This window comes from Rissa tridactyla, chromosome 1 (assembly GCF_028500815.1).
Source record: "Rissa tridactyla isolate bRisTri1 chromosome 1, bRisTri1.patW.cur.20221130, whole genome shotgun sequence".
Taxonomy (NCBI): Eukaryota; Metazoa; Chordata; class Aves; order Charadriiformes; family Laridae; genus Rissa; species Rissa tridactyla.
Genome location: NC_071466.1, coordinates 186453195 through 186476093, shown reverse-complemented (window position 1 = coordinate 186476093; position 22899 = coordinate 186453195). Strand labels below are relative to the sequence as shown.

General features: G+C 37.1%; 1 protein-coding gene across 5 annotated transcripts in view; it reads right to left on the bottom strand.

Annotated features, from left to right (window-relative positions):
- Window positions 1–22899, bottom strand: part of ADAMTS20 (ADAM metallopeptidase with thrombospondin type 1 motif 20) — a 103231-nt gene that overhangs the window by 49115 nt on the left and 31217 nt on the right. For all 5 annotated transcript variants that reach the window (XR_008463624.1, XM_054184447.1, XM_054184441.1 and 2 more), the window contains exons 5-12: window positions 18114–18197; window positions 17275–17399; window positions 16306–16346; window positions 15879–15984; window positions 14602–14748; window positions 13770–13911; window positions 12311–12415; window positions 1159–1304 (exon numbers count right to left, since the gene is read on the bottom strand). Coding sequence is in view for 4 of the 5 variants with exons in the window: in XM_054184447.1 (XP_054040422.1) it covers window positions 1159–1304; window positions 12311–12415; window positions 13770–13911; window positions 14602–14748; window positions 15879–15984; window positions 16306–16346; window positions 17275–17399; window positions 18114–18197 (896 nt within the window). In the remaining variant the exon portion in view is untranslated. The remainder of the gene's footprint in view (window positions 1–1158; window positions 1305–12310; window positions 12416–13769; window positions 13912–14601; window positions 14749–15878; window positions 15985–16305; window positions 16347–17274; window positions 17400–18113; window positions 18198–22899) is intronic.

Genomic DNA, 22899 nt, shown 5'->3' with positions numbered 1-22899 from the left:
TGGTAATCAAGCTACTGATGTTTATTAATGTCTATTACATTTTTATTTCTCTTACAGTCATAATTATTTTGCCCGTGAAAAAGCATTATTAACTTCAATGCTTCTATGAATTTAGATGAGATTACAGCCCTATTTTTACAGAAGCAACAGCTCCCTCAGCAATTTTAAATTATTATTTTACAGAGTGACAAAGAAAGAAAGAGTTAGGAGACGACACAGTCTTTTCTATAGTTTTAGTTTCGGTTTAGGGATCAAAAGAACAAAATGGGGAGAATGGTGGAAAACACCCCGTTTACTGTAAACTTTAAAATATATTTCCTAGCTGTTATAAACCCTGCTACACAATAATTCAGTACTAGTAGGTTCTTAGGGAGGAAAAAAAGAATAAATCAATGGCATATTGATACTATCAGATACTACAGACTGACAGAGCCATATCTAATGGGAATCTAGTCTAATGCCTCTTACTCATCAGAGAAAATAAAATAACCTGGGGTCATTTGATTGAGGTTCATTTATCCCACTGATAATATCAAGATGACATGACTTCCTAGATAAACCCTGAAACTACCCAAGCAGCAGCTATGGCTCTGCTTCTGGAGAAGTTAAGGGTAAAGTTCTCATTGACTTTTATTACGGAGAATGAAACCCACACTGAATTATTCAATCAATGGAAGTTTCTCATTATAAAGGTAAGTTGTAAATGACTCTGCTGTAACCAGTGTTCCTTCTGGGTGTTACTGGTGGTGATTTTGTGAAAAAGCCTTAAATCAAAGCAAATCAAGTGTTTCACTAAAAAGATTACCGGGGAGTACATCTATTTCTTATCGCAGCTTTTACTCCAAAGAAAGCACCTCAATGTTTAAAGAAACCCTCAGCATTAAAGAAACCCTCAGCATTGAGAGTAAAGCTAGAAAAAAAGACCCTGCCAAAATAAGTCTTCAGAAACGTCTATAAATATGAATTATATAATTGAGAGACAAGAGTAATCTAGAAGTTCTAAAGACTTTTTTCAAACATGGCTGAAACAAGCATTTTTTTATTGGTGCTTCAAACTAATTTGTGCAACCCACAATGCCTTCATTTTGTTTTGAACCGATCCATTGTGTCATAATATCTTCATTATGCACTAATGAAAAACACAATAAAAAAACATACTCTGGTCTATTACACAGCCTTGTGGTGCTCTTGATTCCACCTCCACAAGTTCTTGAACATGAGCTATAAGGTCCCCATGGTCCCCATTCTCCATCTACAGGACGCGTCTCCATTTCTCTGCTCACACAAATTCCATGGCGGCAATGCTGCAGAGTCAACAAACAAAATAAAATTTGTAACTCAAGCAAAAGGTTACTGTATATTTTAGGCACAGAAAGAACAAAATTTAAGAGCTCAATGCTCTTAATCCGGGTCTGGACTTTTTCTAAAATGTTCAAATTCCTCTAAGATATCTTACCCAGAAGTCATATTTTCAGAAATGCTGTCTGGAGTTCTTTGCTGCCTATGAAAGCTACTGGATGCTGAATACATCTTTAGGACTAGTCACTTTATTCAAATGCCTATATAAGAATCTCAGAATCCTGATCTTGGATTCCTGATATGTTTTCATGTACACACTTCAAAAATAGATTTACGGTCAGCTTGTATGTATGAGATTCTTCCAGTTTAATTTGGAAATTCATGCTGGTACAAAAAGTGAAAAGCTATGATAACAGACCATCAAGAAATTTAGGGTGTTTTGAGCATCCCAAAAGCAAAAAAGCTAGTGGGATTGTTTTGGAAAAGCACGCAAATTTTCAAGCATTTCAGACCTTGTTTATGGTAAAGCAAGATGATTCTATAGATTTGTGCTCAAACTCAGACTTCCACACCTATAACAATAGCTGTAAAATATTTTATACTTTTATTTATTTATATTTTACAATAATTTTATATTTATTACTAAGTTAACAAATTTGCTATTTCCATTATTATTTTAAAAATATTTAAAGAAATAATAATTCTTAGAGCAAGATAGTACATTGCAATGTCTATTGTGTTACTTCAGATTTTACTCCTGCTGAAGAACCACCTATTTTCAAATAAAATTTACATAAAGGTGCAGTTTTCATTTCATCTGCTGGGATTTACACTATTAAGAAGACAAAGATTGCAAGAATATTCTGTTGCGGTCATGTCAGTTAGGAGACTTCACCACCCCATATCTGTAAACTGTTATTATTTATAGAAAGCTGCAATTACTAGCTATTTTTTTCAGACGAATCAAGAGATCAGTATCTTGCTTCTAAGCATTTACAGTCTAAGTCCCTGACTCTGCAAATATTTATCCACTTCACTGGTTACTCAAAAAAGTACATGACTAAAAAGTCTAAATGAGAATCTTATGATTGGTGCATGTGTGACTTTTTCCAAAGAACCTGCAGGAATTACCAGCACTAATCCTATTGATGACTTATGGCAGTTGGAATTCTAATTCACTTGTACGCTTTAGAAAATACCAAGTGGTATATTTGATCACAACATAGTGGAACAGTTTGAATATTAAAATAGAATATTTACAAGATACTATAATGTCAGCACCATGCCTCCTGCTGACTTATATGTGGATAAGATGTCCTCAACTTTGTCCTTGACTCCAAAGACCTTCTGAAGCATCAAAGACTGCCCACAACCGGAGACAAAACACTGGGCAGGATGGACTACATGGGGTCAGTGCTCATACACAATGGAGAGAATTCTCTATTTTAGATGACTGTTTGCAGACTCAGGATTAGACTGATCATTAGGTTGTCAGGAGGGATCCCCCTAGTCGTATTGACAGGGAGTGGCATATTCCATCCTTCCTTGTAGTACATACGTGGATCAGTCACTAGAATCATCAGAACAGATTATATCAACTCAACTGCTTGTAATTTCTGCAGTTTACGCTTTGCCACCTCACTCCCTGTGACACAAAACAGTTTTGAATTACCTTAAAGTCTAGCAGGGTTTTGGTAACTAAAGCCTCTGGCACATAAAACAATTTAAGAACCTCTGACACACAGAACATAAAATTATTCCAGGATTCCATCCCTCTTTAAAATTAATTTAAATGTTGCATAGAATTTCTCAAGTTACTGTGTTACAAATTTATTGTAGGAACCATCAACTAACATAAATTTTGCTGAACACACTGGAATGATGTGTCCAATCTTTCTGAATACGCCTGAATGACATAAAACTCAAACGTTGTTCAGCAGTTTTATCACTGCATAAAATAATTCCCAGAAGCAATTTTTTCCTAATTAGTATATGCTTTTTTTATATTGATACTTATGCTCATATGTTAACAATCATTTTGCTCTCAAAATAGGAATTTGTCACAGAATCAGATTCTCCTGAGTTCTGCCTTAGTTCCTAATCCAACTTGGCGATAAAATTGCCTGCCTGTATAATTCTTCATCACACCGGCTCTTGCACATGGGACATCTTTTAAGGCCTGAATGCCGCCTTCTAATAATACGACATTCAAGGTGATTTTCAAGCTGAAAGCAAACACAGAACAAAAGCTAGATCTGTCTTGTCATACAATCATTTAAATGATCCGGCAAATTGGCCGATCATCACTTGCTTGATGCTAAGACTAATGCTTTAACTTAACACCAGAAAGACACCATTATTTCACTGCATATCTGCATATGATTTTCATACTGCAGTGCTTACTGATACTTTTTATTACTTTTTCCAAGATGCCCTTAGGGTACCTTTGTACCCAAACTTTCTAGTACCTAGCAATAAAAGATGCTACACTACCTATAAGTCTAAGGTAAGTATCAGGAAACACGACCTTGCCTTTCCAAGAGCTGTAATCAGCATCTTAGGAAATAATTTTTATTACTATAGGCTGAAGATTCTAAATCCCAGATTCTAATTCCCAAAATTAATACTGCATCCAAATATGGCCAGCGACCTAGAGTTCAGGTTCTTCTTCCACCTACAAAAACATTTACAATAACTTGAAGGGAGATTTCAGGAAAAGACAGAGTTGTAAAATGAAATTTTATACCCACAACAGCATTATTTTGATCCATAAAAATGCAAAGCACATGTTCACATCTGGGATTTTAATAGCTTATTCAACAAACTTTTCTCAGCTATTACTCTGCTGCATTCCTACAGAAGCAACATGATGAAGTCACAGTAGAAAACTCCGGCACCAGACGCATTCCAGATGTTCCTCTGTGCTTGCTTGAATCATTTCTGTGTATCATAGTATTCTCAGTGAAGCGCTTTCATAAACTTAAATGTAATCACTAACAATTTTCTCCCCCCCTACATTTGTCATGGAAAATATAACGTATGCATCATGTAAAGGGGATACCACTTGTAATTCCAAACATACTGACTACAGCAAGTGGCACCTCTGCTCTAGCCAAGGTCAACAGTTGGTTTTCTGTCAAAAAGGCAGAAATTCTGACCCAAATCCACTTGTAATTATTATATCTTCAGAGCTGAGAGGGAGGGTTAATGGTTCAACTTTGGGATCAATGAACCTATGGGTACCCAGATTTGTATTTATTAATCACCCGCTTGTAGTAAGTGGTTTGACTGTTGCCTATGGATTAAATTATGATTTCATAAACTGATTTCAGGTACTTCCAACTTATAGCTTATCGAACTTGCTAAATTTGCAGGAAAGCAATTTTTAAAAGAATTATTAAAGCATTAATTTTCAGGCTATTCTGAATTTCAACTGAATCAAGGAGAGTGACAGATATACCCAGAACAGGACGAGAGCTCTTCTGAAATCAAGTACTTCATACACAGCCTGGTATGACTCACAGCAGGAAAAGGACACCTTTTCACTCTTACTGCCTATCTTTTCCAGGCTATTCCCAGAGATACACATGGTTTTCAAAGATCTTGGGGCAAAGACTGAAACACTGATACTCCGTGTATGAGGACACAGTTTCATGTGTTAAGAGCCCTGTGCAGCCTTGCAGAAAAGGAGGCTCAGGAAAAACTATTAATCTGTTTCCAGACACCAACATGTTTCCACAGATGTTGCTGGTAGCTGCTGGTGCTTCTAAAAGGAAAGATGACAACTGAACACTGAAGACAAGTATGAGGAGAAAATTAAAAGGACAAAGCATTGCAGAAGTGGACATGATGGTCTGTATTTTGCCTTCAAAATATCCAGTTTCATTGTTCTGGTTTCTTTTTACCTTATAAAATATGATTTCTTCGCTCCTGATATCCAGACAGGGCCCTGAGAATGACTATAAGCCAGTAAATAGAACGGGAAGGGAAAGTTGTAGTGGACTGAATGCAGGAAAAGAAAATGGGCATAGCTGGTACCACCAAACAGATAAACACTAAACGCAGTGCTGCGGCACAAGACCAGTTCACTACACGGCATCTGGCCTCTAGGTGAGGTCTGAGCATAAATTGTCTCAAAGTAGATTCCAATCACACAGAGCTGGGAAAGGAGTCTGAATCTTAGAAGTTACATAGATTCATCACATAACCTCGTGAGCAGGGAGTGAAAAGAATACCCACTCAGATGAATGCCAAAGTCCACAAACCCCAGAGCTGTTGTTTCTGGCTGTATTTATCTCTACGGGATGTTCCCATTCATTCCCTTGAATGAATGTACTGCTACAGACCTCTCTGCCTTGTCTGCTGCAAGTGGATGTAAGGAAAGGTTTTGCTGCACATTGGACCTATGTCTGCTCTCCGGCTTCTTCCTATAATACACCAGCCAAGGAAGCACATTGCTCAAAGAACCAAGATGAGAAGTGGAGACAAGAGCATATAATAACCATGAAAATAGAGCGGTTAGTAAAATGAGTATACAAGACAGAAGACATGGAGCTTGGAGAAATGTCTAACTGAAGTTGTAACTACAGCATCTCAGGTCTCTATCTCTGTAGCATGGATTCTCAGACGAGCCTATATTTATTACTCAGATGACATTAATTATTGACAAAATTCACAATATTTTAATAATTTTTTCAACATTTTCAATTTTTTCTTGCAAAAAACCCTACATAATTTCTCCCTTGAAATATTCTTACAGAAAACTTTTAATTTGTTTGAAAATCACATCTCATCAGAAAAGTATTTTATAAAAATCCCAGTTTATAGCAAAAATTCTTGGTTTGAGCCCTTAAATACACTTTACTCTGTTTTTACAGTTCAAAAGATTTTCTGCTGCTTCCAGATGGTTAACATATCCCCCTATCACCCAACTGTGAATTTTTTATACTTACTTTACACATACTAAATTATTCTTGCAGATTAACTGTCTTCATGTATTGCATTCATGAGGTAGTCAAGCAATGCAATGGTTTTTAAAAGAGATCAATACATGGGTAGTAACCTACAACTGAAGAACAGCAAACATACCTCAGAATCAGAGACTGTTACTTCTTGTACTGATCAAAGCAATCCTTTCTTGGTTTGCATCCACATACTCAGTTGTCCCTGTATCCCTCTCCTTATGTGGCTATAAAGGGACTAGGATGAAATCTTAATTCATTTGATGGCTATTCTAGATATTTTTAGAGACGCTAGGTCAATATTCAATATATATCTAGAGTGAATAGAAGTAATAAATACTTCTCTCGCACACACACGAGGCACATACTCTCCAATAAAACTTATTTGTATCATGTGGATTCCTTCTTGCGGTTAAATAGCTTTTTCCAGACTTCCGTGACATTTGTTTTTTCAGTGGTGTTTAAGTAGCAAACTGCCACAATGCAGAACACTGGGACAGCTCTGGGACATGGAAAAGCCTGGGTCAGAGTCACACAGCTACCTCCTACCTATCCTTTCTAATGTCCAAGGAATTAATGGAATATGGGCATATTTGTATACTGCTCAGGAATCCAGGAAGGATCAGAGTGCAACCCTTCTGACCGTCTCAAAAAATCATAATAATAAAAAAAGACACTTTGTTGGGTATTTTTGTTGTTCCTTTCAGAGCAAAAAAAGACTTGTTCTGAGAACATCACTCCTACAAGATAGATTGCTTCACCAGCTATTCTTCTTTGGACGTGGTTTTTTTGGCTCAGATGTGCATCACCAACTCCAACAGACTATTTGCCATTACTGGAATATCGTGTAGACTACACCGCTAAAAACTGCATAACTTCATTGTACAGAAGCCATGATTCTGACCCAGATGTAAGCTGGAGATGGACACGCGTGAGGAGAGTTTATATATCAGTTGGCTTGTAACTAATTTGTTTACACATAATGGTGTAGATATTTTTTTTCCATAATACTACTACCTTACTAGTCCTTTTAATTAGGTCCTCCACAAAATGGATTTAAGTATTTTCTGCGAATGAGATCAACCACACTGTGAGAACTAGTATTCTGTAAATTTAGAATTATGAACAAATCCAGGAAATCGAGGGATTCTACCTACTAACATTATTTTGTGGGGGTTTTGTTTTGTTTTATTTTTAAAATCTGAGATGTGCCAAAACCTTAATCCTCTTCAAACGAATTTCTTTTTTGGAATTTCAAAAAGAAAGGATAAAAAACCTCAAAACTTCCCATGCTCAAGGTGAGGAGAAATCTTTTGTACTATCCCAGAGTACAAATGCAAGCAAATTCCTCATTACAGAAACCTTTGAATACAGTAATCTCAAAAAAAAGAAGAAAGAAAAAAGAAGAAAGAAAAAAGAAGAAAGAAAAAAGAAGAAAGAAAAAAGAAGAAAAAGAAAAAAGAAGAAAGAAAAAAGAAGAAAGAAAAAAGAAGAAAGAAAAAAGAAGAAAAAAGAAAAAAGAAGAAAGAAAAAAGAAGAAAAAAGAAAAAAGAAAAGAAAGCAACTGAAAACATAATCCAGACAGATAACACCAAGAGCCTGCTGGTCTGCAGAAATTTCAATTACAAGAAAACCTAAGAGGAAGCGGGGCAAAAAGTTCTACTCCAAGATGTTCACATTTGCTACGCATCCATCAACTTAACTCCTACCAGGAATGTGATGGCAACAAGAATTATGACAGTTAAGAGAAGGAAACCAGCCCAATTAAAGCATTCCGGTTTCTGTCCTAATGGAAAATAACTCCCTCATACATCTTGTATAAGTGTCCTCGGGTATCTTGGTCCTCAATGCAGCATATAAATACTTTCTGTATTGTGATTTATTGTTTTTAATTTGCAATTTGTACATATAGTTTATACCACAGCAACAAAAATTACAACTGTGTATAAGAAATTCATTGTGGCATCCAGTGAGCAAGCTACCTCTGCCTAATCATACGGGACAGTTGTTAATTCTGAAGATAATCCCATGGTAACCTTGATTACAGAGATGAGACATGAAAAAGCACTAACCATTTAATATTTTTCATGCCGTTGTGTCTCATTACACAATAAAAATAACATTTTAATAAAAAAATTATATTCTGGTTATATCATATAATTGTATTTCGGAAGACAATCCAGGAATGTATAGCTTTGTATTTAATAATCTCTCAGGAAAAAGCCCCACCAGAAACACTTTGAAGCAATGACTAATATACTCCTATGGTGTGTAGAAATTCACCACTGCAAAACAAGTGTTTACATATGGCATGTCTAGGTATATTTACTATCATTTTGTCCCTGAAGTACCAATTAGGCCAAAGAATTTAAAGGCTGTATCCTCTGCTTCAGGGAAGGTCTGTCTGATGTTAGAAGAGCTGGCAGAAGCTTAAACTTCCCATGGATCTTTGTGAAGCCAAATAAGCAAACAAAAAAGCACCTGAAGCGATGAGACACAACGTGAATATCAATGGAACGAGAAACTGTTCTCAGACACAGCAGAATTGCTACCTATAAGGCTACTGTCAGACCTAAGCACTCGGAATGTATTAGAAGAGGAGGTGAAGAGAAATTTTCAGATACTTCAGCAAGCAAATAAATTTTCTTATTTCCAGCAAGCAAATAAAATTCATTTTTGCAGGTAACTCTACGACGAACAAAGTGCCCTTTGATCTGCTCAAAGAAATTTAACTAGACAGAAAATTGAAGCAAAAGTGAAAGTTTTCTATATCAGTAATATTAATTCTAGATAATTAATAACCCTATAGAATTAATACAGGACATGTTCCAATTCTCAAGAAAATATTTCCTTTATTCTCTAAGAGACACCGAAATGTTAGACTGCATTTTCCCGTTAATATTTTAAGAATATGCTACCCATACCTACTAATATTATATATGTTAGGAAGCCACTGAGCTCTACAGGTGTGTGCGTCATGAGACGTACAAAACATAGCTCTCTTTCAAAATGCATGCCTGCCGATAGATTGCATATGGCAAGAAGATTAGGAAGTGCAGGCACTCAGGAAAAAGCTGTTTGCTCATTCACTTGAGAGTCTCTGATATTATTAGATTTATATCTTCTTGTATTTTGGGGAAGGAAAGACACAAGGACTGTTAGAGCAGTCCATAGAGCAAGATCCATTAATAAGACACATGGCCTGAAAAAAAGCTAAAGATTACGAAAAAAAGTTGATACAAAATTTACAAATGCCATAAATTATTCTTTCCTGTATTCATCACACCAATAATGCTGCAAATGCCAAATATAAATTTATTTAGGTTGCCAACAAATATTAATTACAATTACTAGTCGCCATGTGTTATTCCCATTAACACGAACAGAAACTTGCTGACTGAGCTAGAAAGGAGCTGCCCCTTAGACAGGAAGAGATGACAATTTGTCAGATTAATTGCTGTTCTTTTTTACATCTTTCAGAGGTAATGAATGTAATTAGCTCCTCACTTCCTAGAGAAAACTGGTTTCACTGCTGTAATTGCATAAAATAGGTTTTTGTATTCTTATATAAAAGAAATCCTCTGATGTTGGCAAATTAGAGTCAAGTCAATTGAATTACAGATTACACATGAAGCTTATATAAAAGACGAACTTCCTTTCTGATCAGTGACTGACTGAAACATGGGTTAAAGATTACAACACCAGCTGCATGCATAGGATTTAATCAAGCAAAGCTTCCACCACAGCCTTCAAATAACTTTTCCTAATCTTGCAAGAAGGAAAGAAACCATTTGAGACAATTTACCCACTAAATTGTTATCTATTAAGACAGTATTTTCAAATTCCTCACTACTACTGTCCTATCAAATACAGAAAAAGAAAAAAAAAACAACCATCTGTAAAGAGTAAAAGTTATTGGGGGAAATTTAGGAATAACTGAGTGAAGTGTAGCAGTCTATTATACATAGAAATTAGACCAGATATTTCTTAATCATCTTTGAACCTATAAAACTATTCAAAAGGTAAAAAATTAACATTGCTCCCACACTCCCTGAAGCTGCCAAAGCACACTACTATTAAAAGCAGCTCAACGTAATAAACCAGCCATATTTAAGATAATCACTGTCATATCTGAGCATGTAAAAAATCTCTTAAATATTTATTCTCACAATCCCCTGACAGGTAAGAAAATAATTCTATTTGCTGGCAGTGAACTGAGACACAGAGAAGCCAAAGACTAGATCAGCAAAGAACTCAAACACCTAATTTCTCTTCACTTCCCAAACTACATACAAATCCAAACCTAAAACCCTCAAATCTTCACTGGTAACTCTGGATTCAACTAGCCTCCACCACTACTTTTGCTTCTATCAAGGTTCTGTAAGTGCCTTGACTATATCTGCTAATTAGATACTCACAACCCTTACGGACAGCCCAAGACAGGTTATATCCTCAGAGGATACAGATCTGCACTCAAAAACAACCTGCTGGATGAGGAAGTGAGCTGCACTATCATGACCCAAATACTCTTTACCAAATAAACCGATGAGCAGGGTATAGGAAGTCCAGCTTCCATTTCTTCCTTTTTAGGTGTCAGAGAATTCAATCCATACCTCATACAGCCAGGCAGAGTTTTATGCGTTAGAGTGTGAGAAAAGAGCACAACAATCCCAAGCAACACTACAGGCTTGGGGAAGAGTGGCTGGAAAGCTGCCCAGCAGAAAAGAACCTGGGGGTGCTGGCGGACGGCCAGCTTAACAGGAGCCAGCAGTGTGCCCAGGTGGCCAAGAAGGCCAACAGCATTCTGGCTTGTATCAGGAACAGCGTGGCCAGCAGGAGCAGGGAAGTGATGGTGCCTCTGTACTCGGCACTGGTGAGGCCTCACCTCGAGTGCTGTGTTCAGTTCTGGGCCCCTCTGTACAAGAGGGACATTGAAGTCCTGGAGCGTGTCCAGAGGAGAGCTACCAGGTGGTGAGGGGTCTGGAGACCAAGTCATATGAGGAGAGGCTGAGGGAGCTGGGCATGTTTAGCTTGGAGAAGAGGAGGCTGAGGGGAGACCTCATTGCCCTCTACAACTACCTGAAAGGAGGTTGGAGAGAGGTGGGTGTTGGCCTCTTCTCCCAAGTGAATAATGACAGGACCAAAGGAAATTGTCTGAAGTTGCGGCAGGGGAGGTTCACATTAGATATGAGGAAGAATTACTTTACTGAAAGAGTGGTCAGGCACTGGAACAGCCTGCTCAGGGAGGTGGTTGAGTCACCATCCCTAGAGGTATTTAAGAAACATCTAGATGTGGCACTTCGGGGCATGCTCTAGTGGCAGAGATTGTAGGTGGTCTGGTTGGACTCGATGATCTCAAAGGTCCTTTCCAACCATGAAGATTCTATGATTCTATGATGATTCTATGATTTTAGCACTGAGCAGATTCAATATCCTGAATTATGTTACAACAGGGAAGACTGTATCTGAGTGCAAGGTATGTGTGATTAAGGCACTTACTGGAGTAAGTGAAGAGGTACCGATCCATGCTTTCATATTTTGTCTGAAGATGTGCAAATGTCTAATGAAACCAGGATTCTAATCCAAAGACTCCCTCTTTCCAAAAAAATGTACTCCTGTATTTATGTCACTCATAGGTAATTCATTCTTGTTCAGTGAAACAGCCTCAATAAGACAAACTGGGGGAAATACACTTTTGGGATGCCTTGTTGCCAGGAAATTCAACTTTGGAGCACTACTGATGAGGAAAAACCCCAACTTGTTACAAATTATCTGAATTCTTCAAACAGAGGGAAATACAGCCACTTTCCCCTGAGGTCTTCCACCTATTCGGCATTTGTAAATTTTTGTAATTATTCTGAACAGACAACCTATGTTATTTACATCACAACATTACAGGACTAAGAGAAACTGCAGGTAAAGTCAGGTAGATACTGTTCATGGAATCAGTATGCTGCAGGCGCAGTACTACCACACAGCAAGCACTGATCTTTCTTGCCTACATCCATAATTTTACATATGCAAGTACCGAGAGACAAACAAAGACTTACCATTCCCACTCCACAAACCGTTCCATCAGCCAAAGGCATGTGCTGAGTACGGCAACCCTTGTGAACACCTTCTGTGCTTGTGCACCATAAGCGTTTGCATTGTTTCTGAAAAGAAAACAAGATTACTTTCGTTGTACCAGTAACACCATTTTAGACATCAGTGGGGTTATTTGGATTGTTTTCTCATACTATGCGGGCTTAGTGTTTGCTATTAGTACTACCATTTTTCACAGATAAAATCCCATAAAAACAAAATGGATTTTGTTTAAGGCCAGGCAGGAACGTGGAATATTTGAAACTGATCCCATTAGAAGTAATGATAAATTCATCTTCTAACTCAGTAGAAAATTTAATAAAGAAGTATGTAAGAGGTTACAGTTGATACCATGCAGCACAGTTTTGAGTATAATCCCCAAATAAAGACCCTAACTGGAATTCTTAAAAATTACACTGGCTAGAAAATTAAGAAGAAAGCCTCCTTTTCAAATTCTTAAAAGACTCTTAATGGACAAATAACATTTATGGATTACAAAACTTACAAAGCAGTCTTCAGTAATACCATATTCAGGTCTTTGAATCCCCTTTACTTCTCTATAATGTTCCCATAAAGCCTGACTCCTCCTAAACAACATCCCACCTCACCAAAAGTGCCATTTAATTCAGTTTGAACCTGATCTTAAATTCTCCCCTTTAAAAAGCTCCAACAAGCCATGCAATACTAGTAGAGGTATTTGACAAGTTGGTCCAAAATCTAACCTATATAACATCTTGACAGTAACGAATGAAGTTATAATGTTATATTTGTAATTATTTTATATTGCACTAGCCACATTAAGTTTTCAAAATACAACTTAAGTTTCAATATTAATCTACTTAAGTTTTCTTTCCAGATCCCAATTTTGCTTTAAAGATATTTTTGATAAAGTATACAAAATGTACACTCTAACAGGCATCAAAATATTTTTGACTCTTTGACAAAGTAGAGGGTATCTATACTTTGGACCAAATATTTAGAACAAATATTTGAATTAATATATTAACTTTCAAGTTATACATTTTTAAAAAGCACTAGAAGAAGCAGACAAGAAAGACCTGTTCATGTAAGACAGGGTCTATAATGTGAGAACACTTGTAGAAAGTATTGGTATAATTCCCTTTCAGTATTTGCAGGAAGCCTTAATTTATGCAGCTTTAGATCTTTTAAAGAAATTGTAATCACATTTGCAGATGTGCAAATCAAAGTGCATTCATCCTACTTTTTAATTCTACATAATTCTAGCATATGGAGCTGCAATGCTCTCCACTGAACTCTAGCCCCTTCAACAGAACAGAACCTGAACTTTGACATATTTCAGGACAAAATTCTTCCCAAACCAGAAGTCCTAAGATTTAATTTCTAAACCTATCTTTCACTAAGTTTTTAGTATAAATTGAGCATGACTCTGTGTTGTTCACTCACCAAATATGGGCACACTTGTGACCCAAGACCAAACATAAGTTCGCACTGCTTGTTGACATCATACATTGACCCGGGCAGCTGAGAGGAAAGATCGTATATTCTTCCACTAGGTTTGTCTAGGAGACATTCACCATAACCAGTACTGTTGTAAAAACAGGAACAAAATGGAAGAAATTGCTCTTAAATCATTGGAAGCCTACTCACACAACATTTACACATACATATCTCAGTGGAGTTATGGGTTTGCATGCCTACCTGCCTATGTAACGAATTTAATTAATTAAAATTAATAAAATAAACCAGGTCACTTGATTTTCCGTTAGTGGATTTTGCATTATATCCACCAAAAAGAGCTTCTCTTGTGTTTTTTTTTCTTTCTGGCTGTCATTTCTCATTTTCACATACTTACAGAAAAAAAAAAAAAGATGGTACTGCCTAAATTATATCTACCACTTATTTTTTAAATATAAACTTCGGAAAATAAAATGTGTCTATTCTGACCTAGTAAAATCATACTAAAAATACTTTCAATAACCAACAGCGCTATATTTGGGAAAAAAAGAAAAGAACAGAAAAAGTATTCTTAGCTTTATATGTTGAGTGCAACTTTAACAAAGTCATGAATCATCCAAAGAGTTAGAGACGCGTATTTTTCTGGAGGACTGAGACCCTACCAGTCAGTGGTTAAACCTAAGAACAACACAAAACTAGTATTTAAGCAATACCTTTAAAATACTTCTCAGAAAGACATGACATTGGGGAAAAAAAAAACCAAAAAAAAAAAACCAAAAAAAAACCCAAACCAAACCTACAGCATTACATTGATACTTACTCAAGAAATTCAGTGATATATTTTTGACTGCATTTTGACCAGGTCCATGGACTTGTATGGTAATTTAAAGTTGGAGCCATCACATGGTATTGATGTTTAATTCCAGCTTCTTTACATTTAAAACTGTCATCATGAGGCACATTAAATCTAAAAAGCAAAACAGACAAACTCCAAAACAAGTTCAGCAATAATTAATCGAAACTCTGTTGTAGCAGCAAATGCTTGACTTTTGAGTTTGAAAATGCTTTAAAATTCAATGGAACTCACTTAATATGATTATCAGACATTATGGCAATAGGCAAACGCCTATGTAAGGCCACACAACGCCTTGTAAGGCAAAATGCCTTACAAAATTCTCTCCTTATCCAAAATGCTCCTAATTATATCATGCTGGGCACAGTAAGAATTTTACAATTACACAGTTCTTTAGCTCACCAGAAAAACTCCAGCGTTTTGGGAGTATGCCACTTTAAATGAACAACCCATCTCCTGAGCTGAATATAGAGGCCATCACTAGACTGTCCATAACATATTACCCCAATATTCACATCATAAGTCTTACTATTTAGTAACAAAACCAAACTACCAAGCACATCAACATCATATTTATGCAACTAACACACCGTCTTATTTTATATCTCAGTTTAAGTACCACGACAAATGGCATGTATCTAAATGAAAATCAACAAGCTAGCTACTGAGCTCTGTAACGCCATCGTTACCTACACTGTGGCATGCCTCATGGAGCTAGAGTATAGCACCTTTCTGCCATCACTGATGAGGTATGCTTCATAAAATAAAATGCTGTCATCTCCTCTTATTTTTCTGTGTAAAGTATTTCTCTTTGTGTTACTCTACTGTATTCTGAAAGGATCAAACACAAGGAAGAATATTTCTGCGTTATATTAACAATTGTCTTTTCTTAAAGGTAAATTCCTATCATGGCTAGAATGCAATTGGAGTTAACAGGACTACGTGGCACGTCTAAGATACCTGTCCCAGTGTCCCAACAGTTCATATGACAAAAGGACAGAATACAGCTATATGGCCAGTATCTCCCATAATTCAGGATACCAACCAGCCAGGTTATAAAATTCACAATTTCTCTACCTCTAAGTTGTGGGAAGAGCTGGCTCACCGCAAAGGGCAAAAATAAAGATTCTTCTAGAAGGATGCAGCAGACTGCGCCCTCTTAGAAAAGTAGAGCCCATCACAGGAAACTGGTCATATTTAAAAGTAAATTAAAAAAATTTACCTGCTGGGAAATAGGTACTTACACATGTCCAAGCTCATGCGCTATAGTAAAAGCAGCACTCAATCCATTTTCTTCGCTTATAGAACAGCTGCGTAGAGGGTCACACATTGTACCTAGCTCTGCTAAACCTGCAAAATTGAATCCTTATATAAAAGCTTAACAGAATAAATTTTCATGTAGGAATGACTCTATAAACGAATACTATGGCACCCAAGTTGAAAGTCATGCCTCAACTAAGCCACAAATTTACATAAAACAACCAACCACGTGGCACCAAAGTACATCCCAAGGCAGAACAGCATTGAGAAGTTGATTTTTTTTTCGTCTGTGTGATTTAAACTTTGCATCTGTTTTCTGATTTATTCCTAATTGATTTTTCTCCCTACAGTGAAATTCTCTTAGAGATTTTCTGTTATAAAATCATACTGATGAAAAAAAAAACAACTCACCAAGAGTATCACACTTCTCTCTAGCTCTGCAGATATCTTCCCTTGAAGGAAAAGATTTATTTAAAATTATTACAGCAAATCAAAGAACATTTTTAAAGTATTTGACTATTGCTATATTAATTACAACAATTGCAAATCTGATTCTCAATTTTTAATCTTACAGACCATTCAAACAATTTGCATTCCAGTGAAAGAGGTAATTTAAATTTGCCAGACTAAGCTCACAGTATTATTTTCCATCTAGCTTGCAAAGAATAAAAATTCAAATACTATGTTACTTCTCTACAATGCAGAAGGTAGATCAAGCACAAAATGCTGCTGGAAAACATGCAGATTGCAGTACACTTGAAACTATCTTATGTAGTGGACCATCTGCCAAAATAACAACTTAAAATTCAGGACAAATATCAAACAGTTTGAAGTGCTGGAGTGTGTCCAACTTGAACGCTGGGGGGAAAAAATAATGAAAAAAAACAGTAAAAGAGAGAATTAATTTCAGTGAATGAACATCAGAACATTCACTGAGGTGATCGGTGTACAGGAAGAATATATACTAACATTTAAATGTTTTCCATTAGTAGGATTTTGGTAGTTCTAATTACACCTGGGCTACCAGGCCCTGATTGTCACTCCATCCTTCAGCTGAATCCATTATGTACAACACCCCGTCCCTGTCACATGTATGTACAATGGCTAAAGGCTTAATTTCCTTATAACAATATCAGGTCTAAGTTATTTCCATCATCTTTAATGAAAGGTTCATGAGATGCTTAGCTATCAACATAGCACTATTACAGTAATTGCTCATGTATTGATAACCAGTGGTTTGGGAAGTGAAAGATAGCCTTTATTCACTTCAATTATCTATGAACAATATCAGTGGAATGGTTAAAAAATTATGATGTAAAAAAGAAACTGAAGCATTTGTCTCACCTAGCAGAGTAATTACGGCTATTTCAGATACTGTACCTAGTGATAAGAACAGCAGTATCATGATGGGAAGGGTGAGCATCATCCAAAGTGTTTTGTGCTTGCTGCCACAAGCAAAAGTTACGAAGAGTGGTCGCTGCATTAAAAGTGATAGCTGGTCCTTCCTAAGCAAGAAATGGCAAAAAAAAAACAAAAAAAAGAAAAGGATTTTAATATTCATGCACTTGCACTTATTACTTTGTCATTCATGCCCCTGATCTGCAAAACAATGACTGTGCATGGAAAGGAAATCAGCAAGACTCCACATAAGTTCACTCACACAGATTTGTTTGTAGGATCAGGTCTTAATTTAGCTACAAGTCATCGGTCATGAGAACCCATTATTTTAGTCCATGTATGTGAGCGTGCATCACATGTTAAATATTAAAAAAACAGTGTGACGAGATATTTATGATAAATAAATATGAAAACATGCATTTGAAAAGTGTATACTTCTTACAATCTTAAAATATTACAGCTGTTAAGGCTGAAAACCCTCCATCAAAACCCTCTATAAAAGCTGTCATTTCCCTCTCATGTTTCCATGCATATAACCATACTTTAGGTAGTTATGCCATAAGCTTTCACATAGTATCTGATTTATGTCCATTTAGGTCAACAGGAGGAGCTAATACGGGAAATACAGGCATTAAATAAAGGCTCTGCAGTTAACCTCACATTTGACATTTAGTCTCCTATCTTAAAAAACAAATTTATAGTTAAAGAAGATATTTTATATTTAAGAGTAAAATATTTTAAACTTTGGAATTACAATGCAAATTCATGTATTTTTTTTTCTTCTATTAGAAAGAAATCTTTTTAGTATTTATTTTTCCTACCTGTTCATTATGAATTACAATTAATTTTACAATAACTATATTTATAAGATTTCCAATGCTTGAATCTTTATAGATTGCTGCAACCTAAAGAGAAAAAAATCAGAAGATTAGATTATTAAACTCCTCTGACAAACCATTTCTCTTTTTGTCATGTGAACAAGATATCAAAGAAAAACAAGCTGCTACACAACAGACGTCTCATGCATCTATCTGTACCTTTATACCCAAGGATATGGTGACAAACCCAAAATAGCTGAGCAATTTTTAAACTAAGATGCTACCTCAAAATAGCTCATATTTACTATACACATGAAGATCAGAACACAGACACATGCTGTTTTCCAATACTAATCTCCACATAAAAAGTAACTATCCTAAAAAGGTCTTAAATGGAAAAAATGCAGTTTCTAATATCCAAATAGTTATAATTTTATATTCATTTCCAAACACTTAGACACCATGTTGAAATGTTAGCATAAAAAGTATACTTACTATACAGTGTAAAAACTGTAGTTTATCGATAAAATACCAAAGAAAGAACAAAAGTAATGTCACTGCAACTGTCATAGACATAAGCTGGTTTATGTGGATAATTTATAGAATCAATACCTAAAGTATTAGAGGGGTTTACAAAGCAAGTCTGAACCAATAAGCTTTTGCCCTTGCTTTTAATGGAAGCTGGACCGAGTTATAAACCTGTATGGAAAATATATATGACACATACAAAGGTTTCTTCCCTCATTCATAAAATTCATATTTACATACCCAACAGGCGCTTTTACATAGAATCTTGCACCCAGATAGTAAAAATCATGAGTCAATTCCATACACCAAAGTGAACCAGTTTGAAAGTCATTCTTCAGACAGCCCACCCATATAAGTTCTACAATTTGGCTTAAAGCAGTTGTTGAATGACAGCCTTATCTAAACAAGAGCTACTACCAAACACAGAAGTACTGGCTATCCTCCCTTCCGGCATATGCTAAGGCTGCAAGGCTACAAAAGTTACAGGATCAAGAAACTGATCCAACTGCAAAAAAATATTTTTTTTTTTCTTTTCTTGTATCATGTTATATTGATCAACATGATCTCATTCCTGATGGAGGCTCTCCAACACAGGTGCTGACAGAGGGAAAAGTGCAGAAAACCAGACACCTTTCAAAAGTAGCCTACACTTGAACTGGCTCAAACTGCTTGTGAAACCACAGCCTTACTGTGTATGAATCCAATGTACCTGAGATGGAGTAATTCTGCTAAAAGTTGGAATTGACAGAGCACTGGCTCCCACTGACTCATACCCTCCTTTTCTCTGAACTGGAGAGAGCACAATGCACAGCGTTGTCCTTCATTCTTTTGGGGATACACAAGCTGGAAATAGAGGATTCGATAAGGGTAGGGAAGCAGCCTGAGTTCTGGAATCCATATGGAGAACACATTTCAGAGCAGCACAACTATTGTCTGCTTCCTACCAGATGGACTCCATTCTTGGTTAGTAACCAACAAATGTCCAATTATTCCAAGGTGGCAATAAGGAGCACCTCTCAAGCACTCACCAAAGATTTCAATTAGGCATAGACGCATTCAGAATATCTTTATCAAAGAACAGGTGCCTGTAAAGGCTCAAGCACTAAATGTGAATGGAATAAACTACCATTTTACTACTATCAAAACCACTTTTAAGTTACCACGAATAATCAAGCTCATAATGTGTTCTTAAACATAGCTTGAGATCCACTTAGATAAACCTAGAGAGGATATTTCTGGATATTTATCCTCCTCATGAAATATCACAAAAAGTCAAGGTATGCTCCTGAATGTTGTCTGAGATTAACATAACAGAATTATCACGTTCATCTCAGCTCATGTCACTAACAGCAAGTTAGCTGTCTAAATTCCTTCAACAGTTGATGGAGGAGGAGAAAGGATGAACTGTTGTGTAGACATGCCTATCTGAAGATACATATTTAAATATATGCATTTTCATACAAGACAGTAAGGTAAGTTATTTCATTTCTTCATCCCCTTACTATAGAGAGAGATGAGATCTCTAATTTTCAGATGTATGAGGTTAGGAGAGCTTAATTCCAGACCAACTATTTCAGGTTTTATTTCTCTTCAGCAAAGAAGAAACAGAAGACAGCTTCATATGGCATTCCAACATCATGTCAGAGAGGAATGTGAAATGAGATCTGCGAGGAACTTTGGCTTATGACGCGAAGACATTTGTCCCAAGGACTGACTCTCCTACCACTTAAGCTGATGTAAAAGTGACTTATAACAGAGAATTTCTCACAGCATAAACCTATATGAGAAGATGACACACATATAGCATTAACAAAAAGATCTTTTATGGAACAGGTAACAAAGCCAGACTGTTTCATGTGTATATCATAATGCTGAAACAGGCACTGCTATAGAAATACAGTAAACAGAATCCTAGAAAGGTTTGGGTTGGAAGGGACCCTTAAAGATAATCCAGTCCAACCCCCCCTGGCCACAGGCAGGGGCATCTTTCAGTAGATCGAGTTGCTCAAAGTCCCATCCAACCTGACCTTCAACTCTTCCAAGGATGGGGCACATCCACAACTTATCTGGACAACCTGTTCCACTGCATTAGCACCATCATAATAAAAAAAAACCTTCTTCCTTATACCCAATCTACACCTCCCCTATTTCAATTTAAAACTGTTACCCCTTGTCCTGTCAACTGCAGGCCTTAGTAAAAAGTCTCTCTCAATCTTCCAAGTCCTCTATATATATATTGAAAGACTGCAATAAGGTCTCCCAGAACCTTCTCTTCTCCAGGATGAACAACACCAATTGTCTCAGCCTTTCCTCACAGGAGATGTGTTCCGTTCCTCTGATCGTTTTTGAGGCCCTCCTCTAGACCCACTCTAACAGGTCCACATCTTTCTTGTACTAAGGGCCCCAGAGCTGAACGCAGTACCCCAGGTGGGGTTTCACCAGAGGGGAGTAGAAGGGGAGAATCACCTCCCTTAACCTGCTAGCTATGCTTCTTTTAATGCAGCCCAGGATACCACTGGCTTTATAGGCTGCAAGTGCACATTGCCAGCTCTTGTCCAATTCTTCATTCACCACTATCCCCAAGTCCTTCTCCACAGGGTTGCTCTCAATCCATTCATCTCCCAGTCTGTATCAATACTGGGGATCATCCCAACCCAGCTACAAGACCTTGGCCCTTTGGAACTTTGTGAGGTTCACATGGGCCCATTCCTCAAGCCTGTCAAAGTTCCTCTGGGTTGCATCCCCTTCCTCGAGCAACTCAACTGAATCACTAAGCTTGGTGTCATCTGCAAACTTATTGAGGGTGCACTCAATCTATGTCACAGATGAGCATATTAAATAGTATCCCAATACTATTTAATATCTCAATAAGCACATTAAATCCCAATAAGGACCCTTGAGGGACACCTTGAGGGACTGGTTTCCACTTGGACATTGAGCCATTGACTACAACTCTTTGGATGTGGCCATCCAGACAATTCCTCATCCATCAAACCCATATCTCTCCAATTTAGCAGCCAGAATGTTATGCGGGACCGCACCAAAGGCCTTACGGAAGTCAAGGTAGATGATATCCGTAACTCTTCCCCTGTCCACTGATGAAGTCACTCCACCATAGAAGGCCACTAGATTAGCCTGAGATACCTTTTTATTAACTTGGAAATTAGTCTAGTTAATGTCTCGTTTTGGAACGGGAAGCTCTGAAATTCAGGGAACAGCTGCAGTTCACTGGATGTCAAGCAAGGAGCGTGCTGGTCATCTGAGGTAGTGACTTGACACAGTGGACAAAAAACAGTACAGGATTTGTACAGTTCTACAAGGGTATATATCAGTTAGAATAGGCAAAGAGATTGAGAACTAGATGTGAGGTTAACTAGATTCTGCTAACACCAAATAATACCACGAGTGCCTAAACTGCAACTATCAGCCTTCTGTGCAACATCACCCCTCAGTTTCTTAAAGGCCTCCTGTACCCCAGTATGTGAGAGGAAGATATTTCTGATCCTGTGTGATTAGAATGATCTCGGCAAGGGGTCCAAGCTGGAGCATTCTTGGGATTAAAACTTAGCATTTCTTGTTCTTGTTTATAGTTATTACTGTAGTTGATGGATGTTCCCTTAATAGTCTGTTGAAAAAAAAATCTGTTAGTGTCTTGCAAATGCTGTCTGTTGAAGTTATCTGCTAACAAAATCTGAAAACATAGAAGAGGGAAAGAAACCAACACACAACCAGAGTCAGGTGTCCTCCTTCCTGCCTGTTGACACAATGTCCATTTAAAATATTTGAGCAAAAGTATTTCTTCAAGACCCCATACAAGTTACTCATACTCAGAGGAGAGGCATTAGACTGAGTATGAGAGAAGAATATCCCATTGCACACCTGAAAAGAATCTGTTGCAGGACCTTCAACACCATATTCATGCACCATCTGAATTAGCTATTGGCTGTCTCTGCCTGGAGAATAGCTGAGGCCTGAAATCCTGTCACTTCGATGCCTGAGGCCAGCCATTCTTGCCAGAATCTGAAAGCATACTTTCTCTCATACTGGAGACAGGCAAGCTCCTGGTAAACGTAAAAGTAACACTGCTCTCATTAACCCTACATTTGAGTCAAAGTATGGATCCTTTGTCTCATGGCACTTTCATAACCTCTAAATGTTTAGTTATTACCTCTGCTTTCAAAAGATCAAAAAGCAAGACTCTGTGCTGATAAAGGGATGCCCTTACCAGTGAGGTAAGGTATATTCTGCAGCCTGAACACAT